Source organism: Chaetodon trifascialis, chromosome 10, assembly GCF_039877785.1.
Source record: "Chaetodon trifascialis isolate fChaTrf1 chromosome 10, fChaTrf1.hap1, whole genome shotgun sequence".
NCBI classification, from domain to species: domain Eukaryota; kingdom Metazoa; phylum Chordata; class Actinopteri; order Chaetodontiformes; family Chaetodontidae; genus Chaetodon; species Chaetodon trifascialis.
In genome coordinates this window covers 3,781,066-3,806,162 of record NC_092065.1, presented here as the reverse complement: position 1 = coordinate 3,806,162, position 25,097 = coordinate 3,781,066, and the positions used below count along the sequence as shown (strand labels likewise).

The following is a 25,097-nucleotide window of genomic DNA, read 5'->3' as shown; positions in this document are numbered from 1 at the left end:
TTATGCCCTGGGCGAACCATTCCGAAACAGCAGATAACATGATCTGAATTCAGTGTTCAGACTCTAGCAGATTTTTCAACCTGGGTCTTTCACCCTGTTTACAACCGCATTAACATTGACAACAGATGTAAAGTGCAATCTAAAACTTGACTTTTCTAGCCTTCTTTGATGCAAAATTATCAATTACATCATCATACGAAATCTGTTCTGCAACTGTATGATTGATGCTGATGATGGCAAGTCCAGAGAGACGCTCCTGTGGCATAGTGGACCTCAAGCATGTTTTGATAAGCTTCAGCTTGGAAAAACTCCTCTCTGCTTCAGCTACATACAAGTTTTTCACCGCAGGGCAATGATTTAAATAAAGTTAACATTAAGTCAAACAATGACTGCCAGGTGATGGTATCTGAACAGCAAAATAAATTATATTCTCAATGACTTACCAATTTGTATTGCTCGCACACAGAGAAGAGCTTTAGACACGGATGATTGAATTATGGCAACTACAAGCCACAAAAGCGCCTTTGAAAAATGAAGTCCCTTGAGATCTCACTGGTCTTGCAGAGGGAGGGAGGGAGGGGGCGAAGCAGTATCAGCACCACACATTGAAATCATGTCAATTCACTGTAGGGCATTTCAACATTGAAAAGTCATCATCTATTCTACATTGATTCAATTGATTCAATATAACTGTTTTTTCAAATGTTGAAATGGTATCTGTGATTAAACATTGAATCAACATAGCTTTTTCAACCTCAACCAAAAATAACCAATCTGACCAAAATCCAACATTGAATTAATGTCTTTTGTTATCTGGGCTGTCACTGGAAGGGTCAAACCAATTCTGAGTGCAGTCCATAGATTGGGGCAGATTTCTGCGCGCTCTTTCCCATGGATGAAAGTCAGCAGCTCAAGCAGAGTCATGGACTGTGATGTGACTTCAAACTAGCCTAGGTTGCCTATGGGTGAAATTAGTTGCATGACATGATGCCTCAATTCTAATAGTTGCAAGTTCAGCAAAACTAAAAACCAAATACAGTCGCCTTCTGTGGCTAAGTAGCAACATATTAGCAAGAGGCTAATAAATAGCCTATAGGCTACTGTTTTGTTTTGTTTTGTTTTACATTTTTCACATAATCCAATTAATTACATGTAGGTATATGGGTCTATATTAATTTTCTGAATGAAATACAATTTATTTGGAGGCAGTTTGTGTGGTGTGGCCTGGGATCATCTGTCTCCCAGATAGCAAAAACCTTTTGGCTTCAGTTTGGCCCAAATCTGGCTTGTCATTTTGGCAAGATTATGGGCGGATGTCTGGGCCCGACATGGACCAAATTAGGCAAGCCACGATTATCCCAGAAGAACCACAAATCTCCACAACTCAGCCAAAAAGTAGCCCAAACTGACAGGCCATAATGCATGACTGTTCCTACATTAAAGCCCCTGTTTGTGTATGTGTAATAACTATTTACTGCTGTATTTGAAAAAATAGGAAGATTTAAATCATTCCATTTCATTTTATTAATTGCATGGCAAGTAATGCAGTCTGACTGACAGACAGACAGACAGACATAGACAGAAAAACAGACAGAGACAAAAAACATGTTATTAATTGCATGGCAAGTAATGCAGTCTGACAGACAGACAGACAGACAGACAGACAGACAGACAGACAGACAGACAGAAAAAACAATATAACTGTAAACATGTTATAGAACATATCTGAAACATTAATGTTCAATGTGCTCCTGGCTTGGTCCTGGCTTGGTCCTTACTGGGTCCTGGCTGGGTGCTGGCTTGCTCTTTGCTGGGTCCCGGCTGGGTTCTGGCTTGGTCCTTGTTGGGTCCTGGTTGGGTTCTGGCTTCCTTGCTGGCGCTTCTTCCTTCCACCGTCTCTATCCCCAGCCCAGTAAAACCACTTCTTGATTGCTTTTGCAATGTCATTATCGGTGGCTGAAGAGCAGACAGGGTTTCTTCACACAGCATCTAAAAGTGATAGCATATAAACAAAGACAAACAGACTTACTTAATCTACTATAACCTTGGAATGCTTCATTAAAGAGGAACTATGCAAGTCCAGGTGCTTTTGCGCTGTTTTGCTAACCCTTGTCCTGGCCATGTGCATTTGTTTACAACAAATGTTATATATCATATACAATGGTACAACGTGTACATTTGTGTAGTTAAATGTTGCAAACAAGAGATTACATGTTATGGGGCATGTTTGAGCTGCGATGCACAGAGACGAGAGCTGGGACACCAGGGTGGCGGCCCTGATCTTGCAAAGTTGTTTTTCAGCTAAGAGATGCAGTAACTGACACGCAAGTGGAAGGCAGAAAGCCTCCATTCTCCCCCGTAATAAGTTAACCATCACAGTTACTCCAAAGCTGTTTAATTAAAGTACAAATGTAGCACAGTTAAGCCACAAATCCTGCATAGTTCCTCTTTAAAAGCTTTTATGCTGGTGACCAGCATAACCAGCATGGAATGCTGGTCACCAGCATCAAAACACAACATATGCTGGTTTTGCTGGTTTCTAGCTTTGCTGGTCTATGCTGGTTTTTCTAGCAGGGCTGTCAAAAAGATGTGTCCATATTTTAATGTTTGCATTTGTAAAGTTAACTATTTGTATGTCATAAAAGTTGTTTTACACAAAATTCTGCTGTCACATAGGTGTCTGTGTAATTGGGTTTTGGTTACGATTGTTTTTATATGAGTATGAGTCTAAAAGCTGTGAGTGCAAAGTCTTATGAGTACAACTCATTGAAGTCACAGCCAAGTCGCAGGGGAAAGTAATCGACTTGCCCTGCATGTTTGCGTCTGGGGCATGCGCATGCGCAGTTGGAGGAATCACGGATCGATTACTTTCCCCTGCGACTTGACTGTGACCGCAGTGACGTCATTTCAGCACTTTTCGAGTCGTACCTGTAAACTTGAAGTCGTATTCACAGTGAAGACTTCGTAGTCGTAGAAAAATTAGTTGTATTCATAAGACTTTGCACTCACAGCTTTTAGACTCATATAAAAACAATCGTAACCCGAACCCAATTTCACAGACTCACGTATGTGACAGCAGAATTTTGTGTAAAACAACTTTTATGACATGCAAATTGTTAACTTTACAAATACGAACATTAAAATATGGACGCATCTTTTTGACAGCTATCTTACACCATCTGATCTGACACGTCACGTCTGACACAACACGGAAGGGTCCGCGGCGCACAACTGTGCGCGGCGCACAGCTTCACAGACGAGTAATGTTGAGCAGTAAATCGAGTTCAGAAAGGCAACGTCATCTGTTGTTTACATTTCAGTCTGACTTTATACATGGCCCTGGGCCCGTTTCACAAAGCAGGTTTAGTGAAAACTCTGAGTTTGTTAAGCTTGAAATGAAGGAAACTCAGAGTTTTCCGTTTCACAAGGGAAGGTAACTCAAACCAGAGGTGGAGGGGTAACTCTAGCCTGTTTCACAGAGAGAGGTAACTTAAACTCTCGGTCAGTTACCATGGTAACAGACTCTATGAACCTAACCTGAGGCCTGTACCATAAAGCTGGATTACGGTTTAGCGAGATAATTTCAGGCTTAACCCTGGCTTTTCGGTACCATAAAGGTGGCTTACTTTCTATCGGGCTACGTTGCCGTGGTAACCTATGCTGAACACCTAACCTGCTCCGGAGCAGGATAAGTTCAGGATAAGAGCTCAGCAGGTATAAAAGCCCCACCTACTGACCAATCAGTTCTCTTGGAAAATGGCCTGTCCGTTTTATGAGACCCCGGTGGATCTTGGTGCACAGCTTGTGTGCGAGCGCGAGAGAATATTTAGAGATCGCTGTAATCTGTTCGAATTGTCTGATCAATCACTGTACGAAAGGTACAGGTTTTCGGGAGAGGGGTTACAATACATCTGTCAGCTGCTGGAGCCTTACATCAGTAATGTAACGCACCGCAACCACGCGCTGACAGTCCCGCAGACAGTGTGCATTGCACTGAGGTTTTTTGCCACAGGTAATATATTTCTTAGTGATGTTTGTAATTCTTATGATGTCTTTAAATCCCTCGTTGGATGGGTTACAAGCAAGCCACAGATAAAATGCCATTAATCAATTATTTGTTTAAGTAAATCATGGATTGATTGATTCATTCATTCATAGGTACTTTTATGTATTCTGTTGGCGATGCCGAAAACCTCGGGAAAAACACAGTATGTAGAGCTATTCATAAAGTCGCGGGGGCCCTGACTGAGCTTGTCGATGCATTCGTGGTGTTTCCCGGCCACCTGCCCACACAATGCATCAAAGAGGGCTTTTATGACATTGCAGGTAAGCAAAGTTGATGTGTAATTTGCATAATGTAGACTAAGCCCTGGGATGTTTGCTGTTGTATATTGTATTGTATATAGCCTCCAACATGTAGGCCTACATATACATATGCTACATGTATAAGATATAGCAAGCGTACTGACCACTTTGAAGTATATTTTTATACTTATGTTCTCTTTGCTCCACTCAGGTTGCATCTGAAATAATAAGGCTACAATCACATGCCATAACGAAAAATTTCATACACACATACATTTATGGAACACACAAATGTTATTGTAGTCAGATATACAAGTGCAGTCATAGTGGGGAAGTAATATTATAATGGCACTAACTTACGCATTGACACAGTCGGCGATTTTTTGCCAGCAATCCTTGCGCCGTTTGGCTGCTGCAACTGTGTTGCTTTTTGCCTGGATCATTGATTTGTATTCCTCGTATTTATTAATTATTATTGTTTGCTCCTCCGTAGTGAAATATGCGGCTCGGGCTGATTTTTCCATGTTTGCGATTGGTCGCATGCAGCAAACTCCGCCCTTTTAATGTGAGCGCGCACAGATCTAGATTGGACAAGCCTGAATTGAATTAGTGAGTTGATAGCCGGCTTTATGGTACCGAAAATCCGGAGGGCGGATGTCTCGTTAAGTGAAGCCCGATAAGTAAGAGGAAGCCTGGCTAGGTTAATCAAGCTTTATGGTACAGGCCTCTGGTCGGGACCAGGTTTTTCTTGATGAACCTCGAGTTTCTCTCTGTCTCCGCCCCCTGTCAGCCACACGTTTTTTGATTTCCTCATTCATTCAGTCAGCAGGCGAGTTTTGGTATAACGTAGTTCTGCCGACTGTTATTTTAAAAAATCAGTCAGTCGGTCAATATGAGAAGTCCACTTTTTTTCCACTAACATGGCATGTCTTTTTGACAACGATCCCGTGGATGAAGGTGCAGCATTACTGCGCAGCTAAATATTCGTCGGGAGATGGTTATCAGACCGCGCATTATCTTTTTGAACGGTACCGTTTCACGTCACAGTCCATCATCTACACACACAACCTAATCCGTCCTTACATTTGCAACATTACCAGCCGTAGTCATGCTCTCACACCCCAGCAGATATTGTGCGTTGCGCTGCGTTTCTTTGCAAATGGAAGTTTTTTGTGTAACATCGGAGATGCAGAGCACTTAAGCAAGGCAACTGTATGCAGGGCGGTCAGAAAAGTGTGCCTCGTGCTGAAACGGCTATTGCCCATCTTTGTGGTTTTCCCTGGACAAAGTCCAATCCAGTCAGAGTCATCAAGGAGGAGTTCCACAGGATTGCAGATGAATGATATAGAGATCCAAATGAATTTTAAATTATATTCCATTAATGACATTGTGCTGCAACCTCAGACTGGGATTAGTAATTTTAATTTCTTTTAGGATTTCCCTTTGTGATTGGCTGCATAGATGGCACACACATCCCCATCACAGCTCCCTCGCATAATGAAGCAGATTATGTGAATAGGAAGTCCATTCACAGCATAAATGTGCAGGTACATGTAGAGTGACTACTGTTTCAAAATGTTAAAGACTGCATCATAATTCAACATCTGTCATTCTCTGCACTGTCAAGATCGTATGTGATGCTGCATACTTAATTTCCAATGTGGAGGCCAAGTGGCCTGGGTCTGTTCATGACTCAAGGATTTATCGACTGCAACATGGTAAGCAGCCTAAAGATTTGCACAATATAATTCACCTGTCTCCCTCCTTTAATATACTCTGATGTGTCCCCTACACATTACAGGAGAGTTTGATGGCCTTCTGCTGGGTGACAGAGGTTACCCATGCCAACCCAGGCTGCTGACTCCTTACCCTGACCCTGAACCAGGCCCCCAACAGAACTTCAACCGGGCTCACTGCAGGACAAGAGCCCGGGTGGAGATGACCATAGGCCTGCTGAAAGCCCGTTTCCAGTGCCTACGTCACCTCAGGGTGACCCCTGAGAGGGCCTGTGATATTATTGTGGCATGTGTTGTTCTTCATAATATTGCCACTATTAGAGGAGAGCAACACCCTGCCCTACAAATTGAAGACCCTGATGATGACCCCATCCACCCGCCAGCTATTCAGGACAGCAGAGCAGTCAGAGACACCATATGCCATAGTCACTTCAGAGATTGAGTCACCATCATCACCATCACCATCACCATCACCATCACCATAGCAGTCAAATAAAGACACAATACACACTTCATTTGGTCTTCTTTATTTCCTACAAATACAAGAGCTAGATTAGTTAATGTTCCAATAGTTAACATAATTAACATAATTCACCTGTGACCATGCACCCACCTCTAATTTGTGTTCCAGTATTTCAATTTCTAAATCTGCCTTCCTAATCTGGTGGTCCAAGTATTGCATTTCTTTGTTGGTTTTTTTGGATTTTTTTCAGCAGGTGAATTTTATAAATCTCTTTTACTGGTAACACATAAGGAGGACATTAAATTATACAGTTGCACATGAATTCCACGGAATGAACCTCTGGTGTTTACTGAACATCCATCTTACTGTGTCAATCTGTGCAGTGGAAGTTGAGGGACTCTCCTGCTGCTGCCCAGCCATGCCCTGTTAAAGAGGATGAGAATGTGTTAATACTTCAGTGTAGGCTAAATGTCACACTCTATATTCCACCAGAATGTTAAGAAATGTAAATGGGAAGAGAACTATCAGTAACATATCAAGATGTTACCTCTATAGGCCTTTCTGGATCCCCCTCTGTAAAGGCAGCAGACACAGTTTCTTCATGCTCTTCATCCTAGATGAGTGATATGTTTCAGTATACTTAAATGACCATTTGGCAAAATCTTTGGAGTATTGCCTACTTACAGTCACAAGGTCTGTTGTGGCATGAGAGGGCTCCACCAGGCAGATAGCACCATCAGAATCTGTTGGGACAAAAAAAAATGAATAGGCTAATAAGAGATATATTGGCCTAGGCATATTACATTTTATAAAGGCACTCGTGTCTTGGGGGGTGAGCTCTGAAGATGAGCTCCCTCCAGGAATTCCCTCAGCCACTGGCCTTCCTAAATTCTGGCTTAGGGCCAGCTCCTCTGCCTCTGTTAGAGGTGGCGGTGCTGGGCCACCACCCGTTTTGCGGGCATCTGCCTTCTTTCTGTTGGCTGAGCAGAAGTCTGTGTTAGTTTAAATAGGCTTAATTATTTAACAGAATATGATATAGATGAGAAGACATTTATGTGTGTGAAAACAGCATTATGTTGGGGATAAAACAACAGCCACTTAATATTTACTTTACAATGTAAAACATGATCAAAATGAGGTACCCCTATTAAATTATGCCAGGGTCTTACCTGTTTGAACGATGTTTTTATATTTCATCTTAAGCTGCTGCAAAGTGCGCTTCTCCCCCGCGGGATTGCATGAAATAAATTAATAAGCTACCATTCAAGCAGTTTTCCCCTGTAATATTATTGCGATTGCAAAGGACTGCATTTAAACTCACGCACTGACCCGAGCAGCAATGTTCTCCCACGCCGTCGATGCAGCGGTGTGTTCAAACTCGCCGTATGAGCGCATTAAGATTTCTAGCTCTAGTGCGGTTAAAAAAAAAAAAAAAACAGCCCTCCTCTTCCCCGTTGCCATGGTGACTCGTCGAATCGGGGCTCCATTGATGTTGGCTTTTTGTAGTCACGCTTAACTCTGAGTTAACTTACTCTGATTTGATTGAACTAACCTAAATCACCTGTTCTGAAACCGGAAACTCTGAGTTTCCTATCTCAGGCTAGATCAACTCGAGCTTCAGGATTTGACTCGGAGTTTGTTGAACCTCCTTTGTGAAACGGCCCCCCTGTCACGTACTGCGCATGTGATCTTGTGATCTCGGATCTCCACCTGCTGGACTCCGGAGACGCAGCGGAGATGCATGCAGTGGGCAAGAAAATCGCGTCGGAGACGGAGCGGAGCGGAGAAATTAATGAGTAGTGCTAGCTAGCTCGCTGCCCTTAGGAAACAATGAATTCTACTTCTCTGTTCCTTTCTATTAAGTTCTCTCTGTGTTATAACATCGATAATGTAGTTACATCGAATGGGCTGGGTGTGCCTGTTTAACAAGAATCAAGTTTGCTACCAGTTAGCTCAGTTATTAGCCACCACACAGCCTACCGTTTCAGTTAGTTAGGCTAATATAACAATACTAACCTTATGGAAAACTTCAATTTTACCTGGTATTTCAATGAGGCAATGAAAGAAATCTCATTCTACAATTAACTTTAACTAATTATGCATTTATAATACTTCAATATACAGTACATACCCCAGTGTTGATTTGTCAGCTTTTAAAATGAAGTGTCGTTCTCCTCTTTGTAGAAATTCCCGCTCTTTGTGCAGTGTTTTGGCTGTACAGAAATATGCCAAAACACATCCAAAACACATCCATATATGGAATCAACTGTTCCCGCTCTTTGCCCATTCTTCTGGCTTGCCATAAACATACCATCCCTGTTCTTATAATCCCGCTCTTGCCCAGTCTTTTGGTTAACCGGACATATGCCATTACTCAGCCATATATCGCTGGCGCCTTTTTATCTATTATGGATAACCCTGATCATACCACATATAAACCAAAGGGCTTTCCTAATGCCAAAAGAAAGCCAAAATGCCACATGTATGCCATAATACAGCCAAAATATTTGCTATTTGGTTGCTCTTGCTTTGATCCAAACCTCTGCAGTCAAGTTGATCTCCTTGCCTCTTCTGACACACACAACCTGTATGACTCTCAGCAGCAAGTTGACGTGACAATAAGGGCGCCCCAGCGCCCACTCCACTAACTTGACATGGAAATGAGCTCTAGTCTAAAAAACCTGGGGAGTTTTTTTTTTTTTTTTTTCTTTTGAGGACGCATAGATTGCGCCCTGGGTGGTTGCCCACATTGCCCCTAGTAAAACCCAGCCCTGGATACAGCTGGTGGCACCAACATAATAAATCCCCATAAAACCGCATCCGGCGAAGGAGATGCTCCATTCTTTCTCCAGATCAAACATCCTCTCAGGTGCGACTCCACCAACGAGATTCCAGACCGTCCAGATCCAGCACAGAAACTACCTCAACTGGCTGAAGTGCGACATTAAAATGATGGTGATAACTGTGTGCCAGCTGCCACCTCCACAGCACACCTGCAAGCATGATCCAAAGGTGACAAGACAATCGATTGTTGTGCAGTTTTGGACCATGAAGAACTCTGTTTCTATTGGGTGGATAGGTCACGTGACACCAGACTGAAACCCATAGACTGAAACTAAAAACCTTACGCGCTGTCTGAGGTGGGAGATATCCTGCAGCTCTGCGTTGAGCTTCTTGCAGATACACTTTGCGTTTTAAAGATGAGCATCCCGGTGGTAGACTTTAGCGCATACAGCCTCAGTGAGAAAGACCAACTCGCTGACGAGCAGATGCGCAAGTTGAGCAAAGAGCTGAAAACAGCTTTTACAGAAGTTGGTTTCGTGTTTCTGAGGAACACTGGGATCACTCCGGAGGAGGTGAGAAAAGCAAATACACTGAGCATACAATACGTAGCAGGGTATATTGGAAAACGGATGTTTTGTTCCCTCCGTTTTCAAAAATAACATCGTGCACACAACATCGTTTTCAAAAATGTTGTCGTGTACATGAACCCGGCTAAAATTCGCCTTCGAGCGTCATCATAACTATGCCAAACCTACGGGCGCGAGTGTAAACATAGGTCGCTCACATGACGTTAAGTATTTTCAGTTGCATGTTGTGACGTTTTGGAACCTCAATCGCCGTTTAACCCAGTTTACCCAGTTTAACCAACACATAACCGGCGTTTTCAGAAATCTCCACGTTGGCCAGAGTTTTTAAAAATTATCGTGAAAAAAAAAACTCCGTTTGCGTGTAACGAGAGGCCAAACATATGCGTTTTCCCTACGTGTAAACGTAACCTGAACAGTATCGTCTTGTTTGTTGAAAGTGCGTGAAGTGGAATGCGCCCTTTCTCCTGCGCTTTTGGATATAGGTGGATCGCGTTATGGCCGTATCCAAGAAGTTCTTCCTGCAGCCAGATGAGTTGAAGCAACCGTTCAGCAGGAAAAGCTTTGCCAGCAGTCCGAACCACGGCTGGGTGTCAATGGAGGCTGAGTGGTAGGATGAAGATCATGAGCACAACACACTTCTCATCTGCACAATTTACACGTTTTAAGTGCGAATAACTGCTTTTCAGGTTGAATCCACGCCGGCCTGGAGACCTGAAGGAGTCCTTCAACCTCACTTCACTTCACCCCGACATAGTAATGATTCTCTGTCAGCCTTTGGCTTTATGTAGCATTCTACACAACAGGCCTGCATCAGGACAGTGGTGGAATATAAGTATTTAAAGTATTTGTACTTGACTTGAGTGTCTCCATTTTATACAGCTTGATACTTATACTCCACTACGCCTCAGAGGCAAGTACTGTACTTTTCTATCCTACAACATTTGTTTGACAGCTTTAGTTACTCGTTACTTTTCAGACACATTCTCAGACCCATCCGGTCCAGTGAACGCCACCACATGTCTAAATTCTTAAGATAAATAAAATATTTTAAAGAAACTGGAAGATGTATCCTCAGAAAACAGGGAAAAGAAAAAATTTTAGGAGCTCCGGACAAGCTGACTTGTTAGAAGATGTGTAGTTCTCACAGGACAAACATATGATGTTCTTGTAGAATATGATGCATTGCTGTAGATTAAACGAACCGATTGTATTTAAAGCAGTTAAAATTATTTTAAACCTCTGCTGCAGTGAAATGCAACAATAATAATACTACTCCAGGACATCATATCAGTACTTTTATTTTTTGTATTTTAAGTAAATTATGCTGATGATGCTTTTACTTGAGGTTTTGAATGCAGGACTTTTACTATTTTAGGACTAATTTCATGGTGTGGATTTAGTACTTCCACTCAAGGATCTGAATACTTCTTCCATCCCTGCTTTAGGGTTTGTTGTTTGACTCTATAACATATTGGCGGATTGATTCCTTTTTATTCTACAGGTTATCCGCTTGGAGGTCAAAGTACACGTTACTCCACACAGATGGATTTTAGCAAACAAAGTTCTGTTCTGTTCTTTTTGTAGCCAGATTGATCCTTTAAATTGAGGTCATTTAGAAACAGTGTCCCCATTTCGTGTCCACTGGACTTTGTTTGTCCTGCTCAGGCCAAATTTTCATTCTTATCTCCTGAACAAAGATGTTTTTATCTTAAAAATGAATAGCAGCTGATAAATTGGTAGCAGATCTGTTAGCTTTCAAATGGTCAGTCTCCGCCACAGAAATCCAGGATCAGTCAGACTCTAATTCTGTGCTCCTCTGCTATAGAAATGGCCATCGGGTGCTCTATCAGAGTTCCGGGAGATCCAGACGTCTTTCTTCCTGCGCTGTAGAGAGCTGAGTGTGCGGGTGATGAAGGTGTTGGCCCACAGTCTGGATCTGGACCCCGAGGTGTTCCTGAGTACACACCGTTTCATGGGAAGTATGTATGAAGCAGCGCACTCACGCCTCTCCTGTGGAGCAGGCTGTGAGAGAGTCAATGAGTCGAGATCAGCTGATAGAAATAGATCTCTGTTTGTCTGCATGAGGTATTCTGAGCATGTGCAGACCTTTTCAGGCACATCCCAACTCTCGTTCAGCAGTGCTTTATACCTAAGACAAATTCAAGGTACTTGTACTTTACTTGAGTAGGAAAATATTATACTTTTTACTCATTAGATATGTCTGACAGCTTTAGTTATTAGTTCCTGTATAGATTACAATTTTGCTTACCCTTCCTATCCAATGAAACCCACATATCTCAGAATTTCACGATTCTGAATTTGAATCTTTCTGACAAACTTTCTAAGAAGTTTCTCCTTCTTAGTACGACAAATAAACAATTTAAAAACTGGAAAATGCATTGGAACGAGGCTGAAAACAAAGCTTAAAGTACCTTTTTGTTCAGCTTAAAGCTCCCAGTACTGAGTCTTAAGCCCGGTCTAAACTCCATGATGCTATTGTACAAGGCTCGCTTTGACAGAGCTATTTTGACTCCTGTAGGGGATAAGAATGGCACAACGCTGCGGTCTCTGTACTACCCATCAGTAAACAGTGAGAAAGTGAAGGAGGGCCAGGTGCGGTGTGGAGAGCATTCAGACTATGGCACCATCACCCTGTTGTTTCAGGGCTCAGACGGTCTGCAGGTAAACATCTTCACCTCTCTGGATGCAAGACAAATTACAAACATTTTCCACTTTTAAAATGGACAGATGTCTTGGGATTGCAACTGCATAAAGAAATCTTCAGGCATGGAGTCCACCTGATGCTTGTTAACCTACAGGTGCGTGCACACTCAGGTGAATACATCTGCGCTCCCAGCATCCCCGGAGCGGTCCTCATCAACATCGCTGACTTGTTGCAGCGCTGGACCAGCGATCAATTTATCTCTGTGGTGAGTTGAGAGGAGGTTTTCCAGATATGTCTCTCATCGGCAAAAAGTGTGTACATGCTCACCAGAACATATTCAAGGTCTAACTGGTTTCCAGGAGATTCTTTTTGCTTGAATGATATTGAGGCAGAATTACAAACCCTGAAAATACAATACAATGAAGGATTAATAAATGAATTTACAGCCGAATAACTGACAGAAATCCATCAATAAAACATCAGGTTATATCAGAGTACAATGAATAATTCATAAGCTGTTGGATACTAGAAATAGGGATAATAAAAGATTTCAAAAATCAATTTTTTTGGCACAACTGTTACATGATGTGAATTTGAATGTACAAGGATGAATGTGGGTCTGGAAGGGTCTAAATGAGTGTATTTTGTATGTTATCTTTATTATTATACAGGATATAATAATATGTAACCTTTTTGCATGGGTGGTTTTCTTATTTATGTAATTTGTGATGTTGTTTGGCCTTTTATCCCTTTTTTTTTTAAACCTTGATTTTCCATCACTATGGTGCCTCGTGTCTTTAACAAAAACAACAGTTTTGACGTACAAGACATGAGACGAGTGTCTTTACACACATGAACCACTTGAACAACAGTTAAATTCAGTTTGGATTCATGAAGTGACACCAACAAAAGGATTTATGTGCAGTAATGTGAAGGCTACTCATTGCGGTTATTCTGTCCCTCAGCTCCACAGAGTCATGCTGCCCCCTGCTGGAGACTCCAGCACGCGTCAGTCTCTGGCTTTCTTCGTGCAGCCAGATGATGATGCCCTGATCACCTGCTGTGATGGCTCCAACAAATACCCGCCAATTAGATCAGGCACCTACATGTTGGAACGCTTCAATGAGACGTATGGACGGAACTGACTTATGACCCATCAGTTCACTCATGAGGTTAAGGACATGCCTGCAAAGTAGTTTTATCAATTACTTTTGCCAAAATGGCAAATACGTCACTTTGGGTTTCATCATGTTTTGACATTGTGGTCAATTGTGGTTTGAGTATGATTGTGTTTTTAAGATAAGCAGTGAGCCAACGGGTGTGACAAAAAGAAGGGACGCAAACCTCACATGTGCAAGCTCATTCACTTTATTGTCCACATTCAAACCTTGCACAACAGTTTAATGAATTCGGGATGTTGGGTCATGGAGAGATTGGACTGCTTGTTGAAAGGGACATAAAAAAAATAAATAAAAACAACAAATGTATTTCAATCCTTCAAAAGATTAATGCTCTTTGATATTCTATCCCTTATCTGTTGCATTAAGTTTCCACCCTGTCACTCCTTTTGGAGTTTAATTCAGCTCTTTCATCTCCACTCAAAGCGTCAAGGTCAAGTTCAACCTGCTCCAGTTTCACTTACAGTGATGTCGAAAATAAATAAATTAAAAATATTCTATCATGGCAAAATGACACAAGCACTGACACACAAACATACTGAACACAGACAGCCACTTCAGAAAGCACACATTATTCACCAGCACAGTTCTATTAAATTAAAAGTTTAAATATATATATGTCACTATCTGTAAACTAAATAAGTTCTTCAATCATCTGGTCCAAAGGAGACGAGCTAGAAAGACAACTGTAAGAGTATTAATTAAAAAAACAACTCGTGGGTAACTTCTTCAGTCCTCTGAAGAACTAATAAAACAATTCAATTCAAAGGTATTGGAGGACGTATTGATTGATAGCATATCTCAGAACACAGGTCGGTGTCACATTTTAAAACTAATCCATAAGACAAATCTGAACATGCCCTTTGAAGTAAATGTGCTGATATATTCCTCCAAAGTATTTGCTCTTTGAGTCCATTAGTGACAGTACACTACAGTGTGCACTATACAAAATATTCATTTATCAGGCCCGGAGCCCGCCCCACTGCACTGCAGAGCTCTTCCCATGAAGAACTTGTGAGTCCTTGTTGTGATAAAAGACCAAAATGACACAAACAAAGGGGCCAACTGTCCACAAAGAAAACTGGACCAGCTCCACATTTCAAGTCTGATTTATGCAGCTGGAGCAGGCCAAATGGGCCCAAAATCTGAAGCCCAAAATCAGATTTGCCCTTAAAATTGAAGCATAGTTTTGTTTTTTTTTTGGAAAATCCCAAACAAAATACAGAAAATTGGAATGATTGCAAGGCAAACACACGTGCACGCTCACTGGCATTCGTACAGCACTCATAGTATTGAGGCCTGCTAAGAGTGTCCTGGCACTGGCACGTCTTGCTGCTGGTGACTGGGGGGCTGTGGTTGACTGTTTTCTGGTACAACTCGTGCAGATTCACTTTCAGCTGCAGCAGCTCTCGGCTCTACAACAGAGAGTCACATGGGCACAAACTGGTTAACTGAATTTATGTGACTGTGGTACTAATGATGAACTCATAGTAGGAACTAAAAACCAGGATCTTCTGTCCTCTGCTGCTTTGATTCTTCTTTAATGTCTCGTGTGAGTCCCCTCACTCTTTAAAAGTGCAGCTGTAACTGACAGGAGGACCTCTTTAACTGCCGTACAATCTGTGTTCTGCATCAACGCTCCTTCATTCGACTGAATTTAAACAACAATCACTGCAGTGTGATACTTACGTTTGACCTCAGCATTTGCACTTTGGGCTTTTAATCTTTCCATTTCTTCTACTGCCTGAGCAGACAAACAAGACGGAAAACGTTAGAGAATCACAAAATAAACTGGATAAAATTACACTTTCAGTTACAGTTCGACATGCCTTCATATCCCTGGAGCCACGATAAAAACAGTATCTTGGTTTCAATCAGAAATTATTAGTGTGGGTTACTGTGTGGATATTACTCCACTTATTGCACCTTTCAAGTGCGTGCAGACTATCGACAGAAGAAATCCTGATTGCACATAGCTCTTCTTTTAATTCACCTGCTGTAGCCCCAGTTTCTGAGCATTGAGTTCTTCCTCTTTCCTTTCCAGCTCTTCCCTCCGTTTCTGCAGATCGGCCGACTTCTGGTTGATGTCGTTTTCCTCGTTGGCCAGTTGCTGTTCAAACTCTTTCAGTTCTTCCTCAGTGTACGGGGGGTTCTGATCTAACGTCTGTGGACGCAGGCGATGATAGGAGGTGAGGAACTTAACAGGATACATTTTTGATGATAAAGCAAAACATCATTTATAGAGATTTATTTTATCATTTCAGCAGCCGGTTTCTAGAGGGAGTAGCTCCCCAAGTGATGATGAGAATGACCAGGTCAACATCATCTTCTCAAGAGAAACCTCACATCTCTGCATCTATCCTTTTCTTTAAAATCTTGCTCTTACCTCCCACTCATCTTTTTCCAGGAAATCCTCCTTCCTTGTGGCTGCCATGAATTCATTCAGCGACACGAGTCTGTCTTTATTGGTGTCTACCTGCACATTAACACGTGAAGCTGCTTTAGTCAACACCAGGGCCGAAAAATGGCTTTAAGATTAATCACTGGCTACAACTGCCCAGGAGGAAGCCTTGACCTTTCAACTCCAGCTACAGCCTTAGCCTTAGTTTTCCCCATCTTGCACCATTGATAGTCTCTGCACAAGTTTGTGTACAATCCCTCTCACATTAAACACATTCTAAAATGTTAATCATCACTTATTTCCCACAGATAGTCAGGTACGCTGCCTTATGCAGGTGACTGTGGTCAAGGGGCCATTCAAACAATTCCTGCATAGTACACCTTTACTAACAGACATTATCTGTTACGGTGGCGGCTCACCTCATTCATTACATGCTCTCTCATTCGCAGTCTCTCTTCCTCCATCTCCACCATGTCATCTTCTTCGTTTTCGGAGTTGTACACCTTCTCCAGCTTGAAGACGCACATGGATACAAATTATTCCTCACAGGCTTCTTCATTTATAGATAACATTAGCCTAAAGCATGCAGAGCATCAGGGCAGGCAGACGTAAATGCAGCAACATAAATACCTCCTTAGTGAAGAGAGCTTCAAGCTCGCTCTCGTCGAAGAAGCCGTCTCCGTTGCTGTCTGCAACACAAAACAGATGGCTGGAATAAACACATCACTTCATCCATACACGCATTTGTCCCAAGCAGGGACATGTTAAGCTATGCGGTGCTGAGTAGATCACTTTTGAAGACTTTTGTCGCTAGATGGAATCACAGCTCGGTGCTGGATTCAGAACTGGCCGTATATTTAAGAGAGGTAACAGCAGAAACTTCTCAGAGTCATTCATCACTCTTGGATCTTTGGACACATACATGATCTCTGCTTACCGTGTATTTTAAAGAAGGTCTTGGGATCGAAGTCATCTGGGTCCAAACCGTCTGTCTCCTGCCACACCTCCTTCAGCTGGTCTTCACTGCCCTAAAGACACCAACACACACGTGCCATGTCAGTAAGCCCTGCAAACAACTCCACCAACTCATAAATCAGACTTTAACTGAGAATAACAAAAGTAGTAAGAGTGATTTCTTCCTAATGCCGCTTTCTAAATGAGCTTGTGTGAGCTTCATCACAGCAAGAGTCTTACAGGGTGGTTCACTTTTGGATGGTCAGCGTGCTTCTTTTTCAACTCCTCGTAGTGCTGCTCCTCCTTCTTGCGATCCTCCTCGTTCATGGTCTTCAGACGTTCCCTCCTCTCGTGCTCCTTCATCATCTCATACCTTTTGAACTCGTCGTGCCGGCCTTTGTCAAAGTTCTCCAGGTCTTTGGTTGCCTACACATGAAAGTTGAGAAGGGGAAATTCACACCTGGGGTGTACAGATTGCACAGGTACACTCACTTCCATGGAGTCCATGGAGCCTCTGCATTTCACAGAACAACTAACCAACTGCTCAGCAATGACTCGCAATGTTGGGAAATACATGAGAAAAGTCAAAGGGAAATTCACCCAATACAAAATACCACACACACCAGCAGACTCAACAGAATGGGTTTAACAAACAGAAAGACACAGACACCTTGATACACTCCAGCCCTTCTGGAGAGCAACTTTGAGGGAGAGAACCCAAATATAGTGCTGCATCGACTAGTAGATTAATTGATTTGTTTTGAACTATTATATTAAGAGCCAAATATCTTGAAACAAAAATGATTTCTTAAGAAAAGTCTAAATTCTGTGATTCCAGCTTCTTAAATGTGAATTTTTTCCAGTTTCATGACTGAAATTGAATATCCTTTGGTTGTGGATAGAACAAGACATTTGAGGACATCATCTTGGGCTTTGGGAAACACTGATGGACATTTTCTGACATTTTGTTGACCAAACAATTAATCGATTAGTTGAGCAACTAATCGATTAATTGAGAAAATAACTGACAATGAAAATAATTGTTATCTGCAGTCCCACCCAAATACTCAACATACCAAGGTTTTCTCATGACAATTACATGCATGGCAAGCAACATTAAATGCCTCACAGCGTGAAACAACGCCCTGTCATCCGTCCCAGATAAAGCGATAAAACCCTGATGCATCACCTCCGCATCAGACCACAGCATCCTCCTCCACTTTGCGTCGGTCCATCCCAGGTGAGCTCGGGCCCAGAGGAGCCGGCGGCGCTTCTGGATGTTGTCGATGTACGGCTTTCGCCTCGCATGGTACAGTCTTAACTTGCATTTGCAGAGGCAGCGGCGGACCGTGTTCACCGACAGCGGCTTCCCGAAGTGCTCCCGAGCCCATGAGGCGATGTCCTTGATCCAGCCGTGCCGGTTCTTGATGCAGTGCTGCCTGAGGGAGCGAAGGTCGCAGGCGTTCAGTGTCGGTTTTCGGCCTTGCCCTTTACGCGCGGAGATTTCTCCGGACTCTCTGAACCTTTTGATGATATTGTGGATTGTAGATGGTGAAATCCCTAAATTCTTTGCAATAGTGCGTTGAGAAACGTTGTTTTGAAACTGCTGGATTATCTGCTCTCGCAACTTGTGATTCAGAGGTGATCCTCGCCCCATCCTGGCTGTGAGCGGAGCCTTTCGAGGAAGCCGCTCTCTCTTCTTGTTCTGTCTTCTTTTAATGGCGAGTTGTACCCGGGCGGAGCATTGTCGCCACCAGCTGTCGCGTTACATTATTGTTTTTTATGTCCTTGTTATCAGCCGATCTAAAAAAAAAAATAAAATAAAGGAAAGTTCCTTGCCACCACCGATCTCATTCTCTAATAAAACTCAGTCGAAGCTCTGAAGGGACCTGGAAGACTCTCATAGCCCCTAAACTTCCTCTCCAGTTCCCATATCCGAAACCTTTCTCACAGCATGAACAACAATTTCTATCCTCAGATTAGCAGAAATACTAAGAACTTAATCTCGTCCTTACAGAAACAATATTCATGCCTCCCATCTGATTTGCTCTCCCGTCCTTCTTGGGTCTTTTCTTTCCCAGATCTCCATCACTCATCCTGAACAAACTGTCAACAGCTCGGTTACATTCTTTAAATCTCCTTCATTGACCATATACGATACCATGTACTCCATCAACAACACCCTTTACTGGAACTCTTCTGTTCAACAGGAAACATTACACTTGGTAACCAAATTGATTATTTCCAAATCGTTCTTCAGCTGAGTCTGTGCCACACATCCAGCATTGATTAATCCACTTCTCTTAACATCAACTAGATTGACATTGGCAAGTTTGACCAACTCAGGACTTGATGTTTGTCCGGTTGAACGCCACATTTGTCTTTGCTCGCAATCAGTTTTATTCCAGCCGAGTGGATTTCTCTTTGGATCTCACTATCATCGCTTCTCTGCTTTTTCCTCCTCGGTTCCTTCCAGCTGCTGCGTTCAAACTCATCTGCGTCCATCTTCCATCCCTTCCCATGATGCTCACAGTCCCCCTTTTATACGCCATCACAATACTATGACCTGTTTCTGATGAACCTGTTTAAAACATTAAATGTATTGTCTTTGTACTGTTTTCAGTTGAGCCTATGTCAGAAAGCATCAGCATTATCACATTTATCAGCATCGTATGCATTTGACCAAGCAGTCATAAGACATAAATAGCAGATAAATGGCACTATAAAAACCAAACAAAACAGCACCTGCATAATGTATTTGGATTTGCATGCATTTGAGTGTAACTCCACTGTAAAACCAGAGAGAGACATGCAAACCCAGTGAGCTGACTTCCCCTTTTACTTTCTTCTTGGCAGGAAACATGTCACTCTCTCAAAACCAGCCATGAAGCTGTGAGTGAAGTTCTTACATCTAAATTTAAGAGAAGCCAAATTGGTTAATAGAGCTGACGTGTGAGAAAGCAGAAAAGAGTGAATGAGAAACATGGCTGTTTCACACCTGTATTCTCTACAGGCTCATCCATCCTAATTATAGCATTAATATGAGGCAAGGTGTTCCTTACTGTGATTATAGGTATGACTGTGATGCTGTTACATATAAGCAGCAGCAGTAAAGTACACACAAACAGTGCAGAGGAACATGGTCGGTAGAAGCTAAAGAGCCTTATTCATCCAAGGCTCTAAGAGAAAAAAATACGAAAAAACGTAGAAATCTGTATCTTTGATAACCTACTGGTTCTTACACTACTTGACAGTCAATATTCCCACAGATTTCAACACTTATTCCTCTGAAATTACTTATTTATTTTGGCTGTGTCAAATATTTCAGCTGATGAATTTTTGCCATTTTTGTCAACTTTTATACAAGCGAGGAGCCGCAACTAAAGCTGCTGAGTCAGATCTACAAGAGATCTATTTAGTTAACAGAGCTCAGGTGTGCTTTTCACCTCTGCCCGTACCGATTTGATGAGGCGGTCCAGGTCCTCCACCTCGAAAGTGTCAGGGTTCAGGTGGTTGAGGTGCTCAAACTGTTTCAGCAGGGCCTGGTGGTCCACTGCCCGGTCTGCAAGGAGAGGAATAACCAAAAGGTTTGTTGAACTGTAAAGCAGCAACATCAAATGTTTTGAAATTGTTTGAAGCTAAAAGATGAAACAGATATTTGGAGCAGTTCATCAGTACATACTTTAATTAACACAAAGCCAGCTTGGCTTCTTGAGTTCGAACTCAATTTACTGTGGAAATGAGTAAAGTAAGAGTAAGTAAGTGTACATGTACACAAAGCAAGATAGCTAGAACTTCTGTTTTTGCATTTAACAGGACACCTTCTCTAAAATGTCTCTACACAGCCTGTCAAATTGGACCATCTCCAATCACTATGTCTTTAAGAGGTGAAGTGCTATGAGTTCAGCCTGTACTTCTGCTCTTCAACTCCACTTGCATTAACAGTGACATATTCTTAATCTAACTCCATAGAACCTTTCATTCAGCAGCTCACACTGGCCACTATAAGTCAGCATTAGCTGAGGAAGGTGCTGTATTGCAAGTTCCTGTGTCGACCAGCCACATCCTGTATTTGACGATGGCCAAAGTGCTGATGTGTATTACAAAACGTCTTATTGTGCAACTTCAAGAAACACAAGTTTGTTAGAGACACATCAGCAAGATAAGCAGGATACTGACCATTCCCCGCTTTGATGTCATGTTTGGCTTTGATGAGCATCCGCAGCCTGTTCATCTCCTCCCTCTTCAGCTCGTCCAGCTTAGTCCGAAAATTGTGGTGGACAAAGTCCAGCTCTTTGGAAAGTTTACCAAGCTGCAAGCAGAAAATAAACACGCCAGAGTTCAAAACAAAGTGTCCACGCCAACAAAGAGCTTACAAAATAATGGAATGTTTAGTGAGTGCGCAGACATACCTTTATGTCATCCATGTTGGCATTTTTGAGCATTTCTCTAAAGTGGGGGTCTTTCTCAAGGTACTCGATGACTTCCCTGAGGTAGCGGTCGTAGTGCAGCCCAGTGTCCTGAAGAAGAAAAAAGCACACATCAGAAATGTTCAAATTTTACATTTCACTTGACTTAGAGCCATTATGGAGAACTCTTGCACAAGATCGGCAGCACAGAATACAACCTGATATTGATCTTGCTTGTTTTGAGAAAATACTCTGAGTTTAATTATGCCCTCAACCTTTTACCCACAAGCAAGTGTCCTTTCCATGTTAAACAGTAAACAGCACAGTAAGCCCAAACAGCTCCCTGCTTTGGATGACTGAGGCGCATTTGATGTAATTAGCTATAAGAGCCAGATTTCCATATGATATCCCAGTACATGACACCATCCACGGGACTCACAGCGCTCTGCGGTGGCTCCAGTTCCTCCTGAGGTTTTTCTTTGGTCTTGTCCACACTGATGGGCACAGACTGAATGCACAGCCACAGACTCAGCAGAACCAGCCCACATTGGGCCAACGCTTTACCCCTCACCATCTGTTTAGGTCCATAAAAAAATGAGATCAATCACAATTTTGTGACGCTACATGAATATGGTATGTCTCCCACTGAGCTTTTTAATTGTAATTAAAGATTAAAGTTTGAAAGACTTAAGTCTGTCACAATGATCTAAAATGTTCTTGGTGTCTAGTTTCTAACCAGTGCACTTCAGGCAGGTGCTTTATCCTCTCAAAGGACAACACCCTTAATTTCTCAAGCGCTGCAAAAGCCATAACTTCACGGAGACAGCATGAGATAAGATATTCACTTGTGGTTTAGTCTTAATCTCAAAAGCAACTCCCTATCATAAGCAAAGCACAGTGGGACACACGCGTTTGGTGGATAAAGACTCAGCTTGCTTACTTTAAAACAATTTCTACCAAACCCTTATTACTTGGCAGAGCGTTGTGAACCTCTAACTCCCAGCTCATGACAGACACGGTGGCTAACGGTGCCATTTAAACAACAGGTTGTTTACAGAGGATGGTTTGGTGAGGATGGTAGCTAATTCATTAACCCATACATGTGGGAAAAAGCTCCAAAACAAGCCTCAGAATATAGAGTAAAGTGCAATAATAAGCCACAGTTCGTGAAAAATAACACTTACTTGTAAACCGACGCGTACTTCTGACGCTTGTCTCTCCTCAAAGTGCCTGAGCTTCCCTGGAGCTTGTTTGTAGCTGTCACCTACCACCAATGGAAGCCTCCTATGGCCACAACCTACAGGGAAAAAAGATTGTGTTCACCATGGCAACGCCCCGCCTCCGGAGATTTTAATTGGACAGAAAAAGTATACTTTCTTTGCAAAAGAGTCGCGTTGAGAGCTGATTGAAGGCTCCACCTGTCAGTCAAAGCGTATCAAACTGTCAACCCGTGGCATAAGGTGCGTTGAGCCAAACTGTACGTGGCGTTCAGTCAACCTCCGGCGAGGGCGGAGTTAGTGTTTGGTGTGAGAGGGCACATTACTCATCGCTCAAAATTGGATTACACATGCTTGATTGTACTTATGTACACGACAGCATGAGCTGCAAGCAAATTACCTGAATGCAGAGGAAAATATTAAGCATTCTTATGGAATCGAACCGATTCCTCTGGGGTTGAAATTGGTGCCTGCACCGAGTTTACCAGTTTGCACATGACAAAAAAGCCCAGTAACTCATAAAATTCACGGGCAATCAAATACAGTGTATCTAAAAATATGCAATTTGTATTTTGTCTATTTAGTCTTGATTATTACTACTTTACAGTATCTTTCGTTCATATTTAAACATATAAGTATACATTGACAAAACATACATAGATAAGTGTTCAGATCTTTAAGTGGAAATAGCAATATTACAACATAAAAGTACTCTATTAAAAGTAGCATTGTAATAAGTAGCTGTCAAAGAGTGAAGAAGAGTAAGCTGGACAGTATTTCCCTCTGAAATATAGCCTACTCCAAAATTGTACTTAATACACCAATAGGTGGTCCACCAACAGGACTACAGGACCAAGTGGCTCTTATCATGTAAGTCAAAGTACACAAGGCATAAGGATGTGTTTATATCCACAGCCAAAGACATCAATATTATTTTGTAATGATTACTTGTTTTTACGTTTTCCTCCTACTTCTTGATAACAATTCTGAGAACAGGTTCCATCAAAAACAAACCTGTAATAATAGTTGATGTAAACAGTGGTGTAGCAGTACATACATTAGATTATACATTAGAAAATAATCAATTTATTAGATAAATACATGCTCTAACGCTAAGGTCCAAAAATAATTATTTGTGTACTAATTAACACTGGCTTTCAGATTGCAAACACAAATATATGTCACATCATTCTGAATGCAAAAAATAACACCACACACATTTCTAGGCACATTAAACCGGTGCTGAAAAAAGTATCCAGAATCATTCACTGAGCAGAAGAAAAAAAAATAAATAAAAAATCTGTCACAAGCCAAGCATTCAAAATGTCACTGATGCAAAAGTACACGCGTTATCATCAGAATGTGCTTAAAGCAGCAAATTGACTCCTGTCCGTGTTATATTATTAGTCTGTTTTTGGAATGTTTTTTCTGATGCAACGAACGGCATTTTAAAGTGATGCTGTAATGCTGCAAAAACATGCTGAACTGACCCTGAACTCGACATGCTTCGACACTAACTGCTTCGTTCCACACGGTGGCGCTGCTTCCCCGTGGAATCCTCAACGAAGCGGCCGAGCCAGGCAGGAACGCTATCCAACCAAAAGTCCATCCAACCTCCTCAACAGGAACTGACGTCCCTTCGGTGCAAGTAGATGGAAAAAATGCAGCTGCAGGAAAAATGGCTCCAAACACCGCACCGCTAAAAGGTAAGAAGTTAAACCTTTTTACAGTAAATGTCTGCGTCTCAAAGTTTGAGCTCCGAGTTGTCTGAAATCGGCGGTTGCGGCACCTCCGTGTCCAGCCGTCTCCCGTGTGACCAAACCCGCATTTCTTCCTTGTTGTGGGCAGTTGGGAGGACCAAAGCAGTTGCCAGGGTACTTTTAAATTAATAAATCACTGTCTCTCAAAGGACGGGGCAGTAATGGAAGTTATCATTGTACAGTGAAATCCAGTCGGTATGTTCCTGTATGTTTCTGCGAACGGTGTTTTGCTAATTTTGCGTTGGTTAGGTTTAGCGGCTAACTTAGCATTCAAAGTCAAAAGTTAACGTTAAAGTTCCTGCTGCTAACAAAAGTATCAGGAGGTGACATTTGATCGGGCCAGCCGGGTTAGTTAGCTAGACTACTCTGTTATTATCTGTTGAAAGTCAGTGTTGTCTCATATTAACAACCAGGTAGCTCTGATTTTACGATATGAACAGTGTGAGAAAAGCAAACGTTCGCGACATATTGTTGTATCGGTGAGTGTCAGGTGAACGTCAGCCGACAGGTTAGCTAGCTAGCCGAGTTGTATACAGATATGTTAGTCAGCAGCGATGAATTTAAAACTTACAAACGGCTCCGTGTAATTATACTGTAGCGTTAGCTCCTTCCAGGTCATGTTACTAAGACAAACGTTT

General features: G+C 42.2%; 4 protein-coding genes across 6 annotated transcripts in view; 3 read left to right on the top strand and 1 right to left on the bottom strand.

The window, feature by feature from the left end:
• The window catches only part of LOC139337045 (uncharacterized), an 80,113-nt gene extending 66,332 nt beyond the window's left edge, over positions 1 to 13,781 (top strand). The window contains 1 exon segment of the mRNA XM_070971344.1: positions 13,713 to 13,781. The gene's annotated coding sequence lies outside the window, so the exon portion shown is untranslated.
• Positions 9,683 to 14,039, top strand: LOC139337044 (uncharacterized). Its single transcript, XM_070971342.1, has 7 exons — positions 9,683 to 9,860; positions 10,358 to 10,482; positions 10,562 to 10,628; positions 11,701 to 11,854; positions 12,415 to 12,557; positions 12,695 to 12,805; positions 13,506 to 14,039. The coding sequence occupies exons 1-7, from the start codon at positions 9,705 to 9,707 to the stop codon at positions 13,683 to 13,685; spliced, it is 936 nt and encodes a 311-aa protein (XP_070827443.1). The 5' UTR covers positions 9,683 to 9,704; the 3' UTR covers positions 13,686 to 14,039.
• Positions 13,893 to 24,529, bottom strand: LOC139337043 (nucleobindin-2-like). 2 transcript variants are annotated; one of them, XM_070971340.1, is made up of 14 exons: positions 24,190 to 24,529; positions 22,667 to 22,779; positions 21,922 to 22,056; positions 21,486 to 21,593; positions 21,253 to 21,385; positions 20,532 to 20,635; positions 17,314 to 17,499; positions 17,057 to 17,147; positions 16,750 to 16,808; positions 16,539 to 16,631; positions 16,105 to 16,194; positions 15,712 to 15,882; positions 15,408 to 15,462; positions 13,893 to 15,133 (listed from the first exon to the last, which is right to left on the bottom strand). In XM_070971340.1, the coding sequence occupies exons 3-14, from the start codon at positions 22,054 to 22,056 to the stop codon at positions 15,021 to 15,023; spliced, it is 1,338 nt and encodes a 445-aa protein (XP_070827441.1). In that variant the 5' UTR covers positions 22,667 to 22,779; positions 24,190 to 24,529; the 3' UTR covers positions 13,893 to 15,020. The 2 variants fall into 2 exon arrangements, with proteins under 2 accessions (XP_070827441.1, XP_070827442.1); XM_070971341.1 differs by lacking the exons at positions 20,532 to 20,635; positions 21,253 to 21,385; positions 21,486 to 21,593; ... (1 more) ...; positions 22,667 to 22,779; positions 24,190 to 24,529 and adding an exon at positions 18,263 to 18,790.
• pik3c2a (phosphatidylinositol-4-phosphate 3-kinase, catalytic subunit type 2 alpha) overlaps positions 24,304 to 25,097 on the top strand; it is a 44,116-nt gene continuing 43,322 nt past the window's right edge. Inside the window, exon 1 of one of the 2 annotated variants that reach the window (XM_070971338.1) lies at positions 24,304 to 24,405. The gene's annotated coding sequence lies outside the window, so the exon portion shown is untranslated. Of the gene's footprint in view, positions 24,406 to 24,754; positions 24,807 to 25,097 lie in introns of those variants that run through there. The other variant, XM_070971339.1, reaches the window with a different exon arrangement.

Bases quoted from the DNA above. Each gene is read 5' to 3' on its own strand.
- LOC139337044 (XM_070971342.1), top strand. From the start codon at position 9,705: ATGAGCATCCCGGTGGTAGACTTTAGCGCATACAGCCTCAGTGAGAAA. The intron at 12,558-12,694 runs GTAAACATCTTC...GTTAACCTACAG, and splicing joins AGGGCTCAGACGGTCTGCAG to GTGCGTGCACACTCAGGTGA. The intron at 12,806-13,505 runs GTGAGTTGAGAG...TCTGTCCCTCAG, and splicing joins GCGATCAATTTATCTCTGTG to CTCCACAGAGTCATGCTGCC.
- LOC139337043 (XM_070971340.1), bottom strand. From the start codon at position 22,056: ATGGTGAGGGGTAAAGCGTTGGCCCAATGTGGGCTGGTTCTGCTGAGT. The intron at 21,386-21,485 runs GTATGTCTGCGC...TTCTGCTTGCAG, and splicing joins CCAACATGGATGACATAAAG to CTTGGTAAACTTTCCAAAGA. The intron at 17,500-20,531 runs GTACGGGCAGAG...TTTCATGTGTAG, and splicing joins TGGACCGCCTCATCAAATCG to GCAACCAAAGACCTGGAGAA.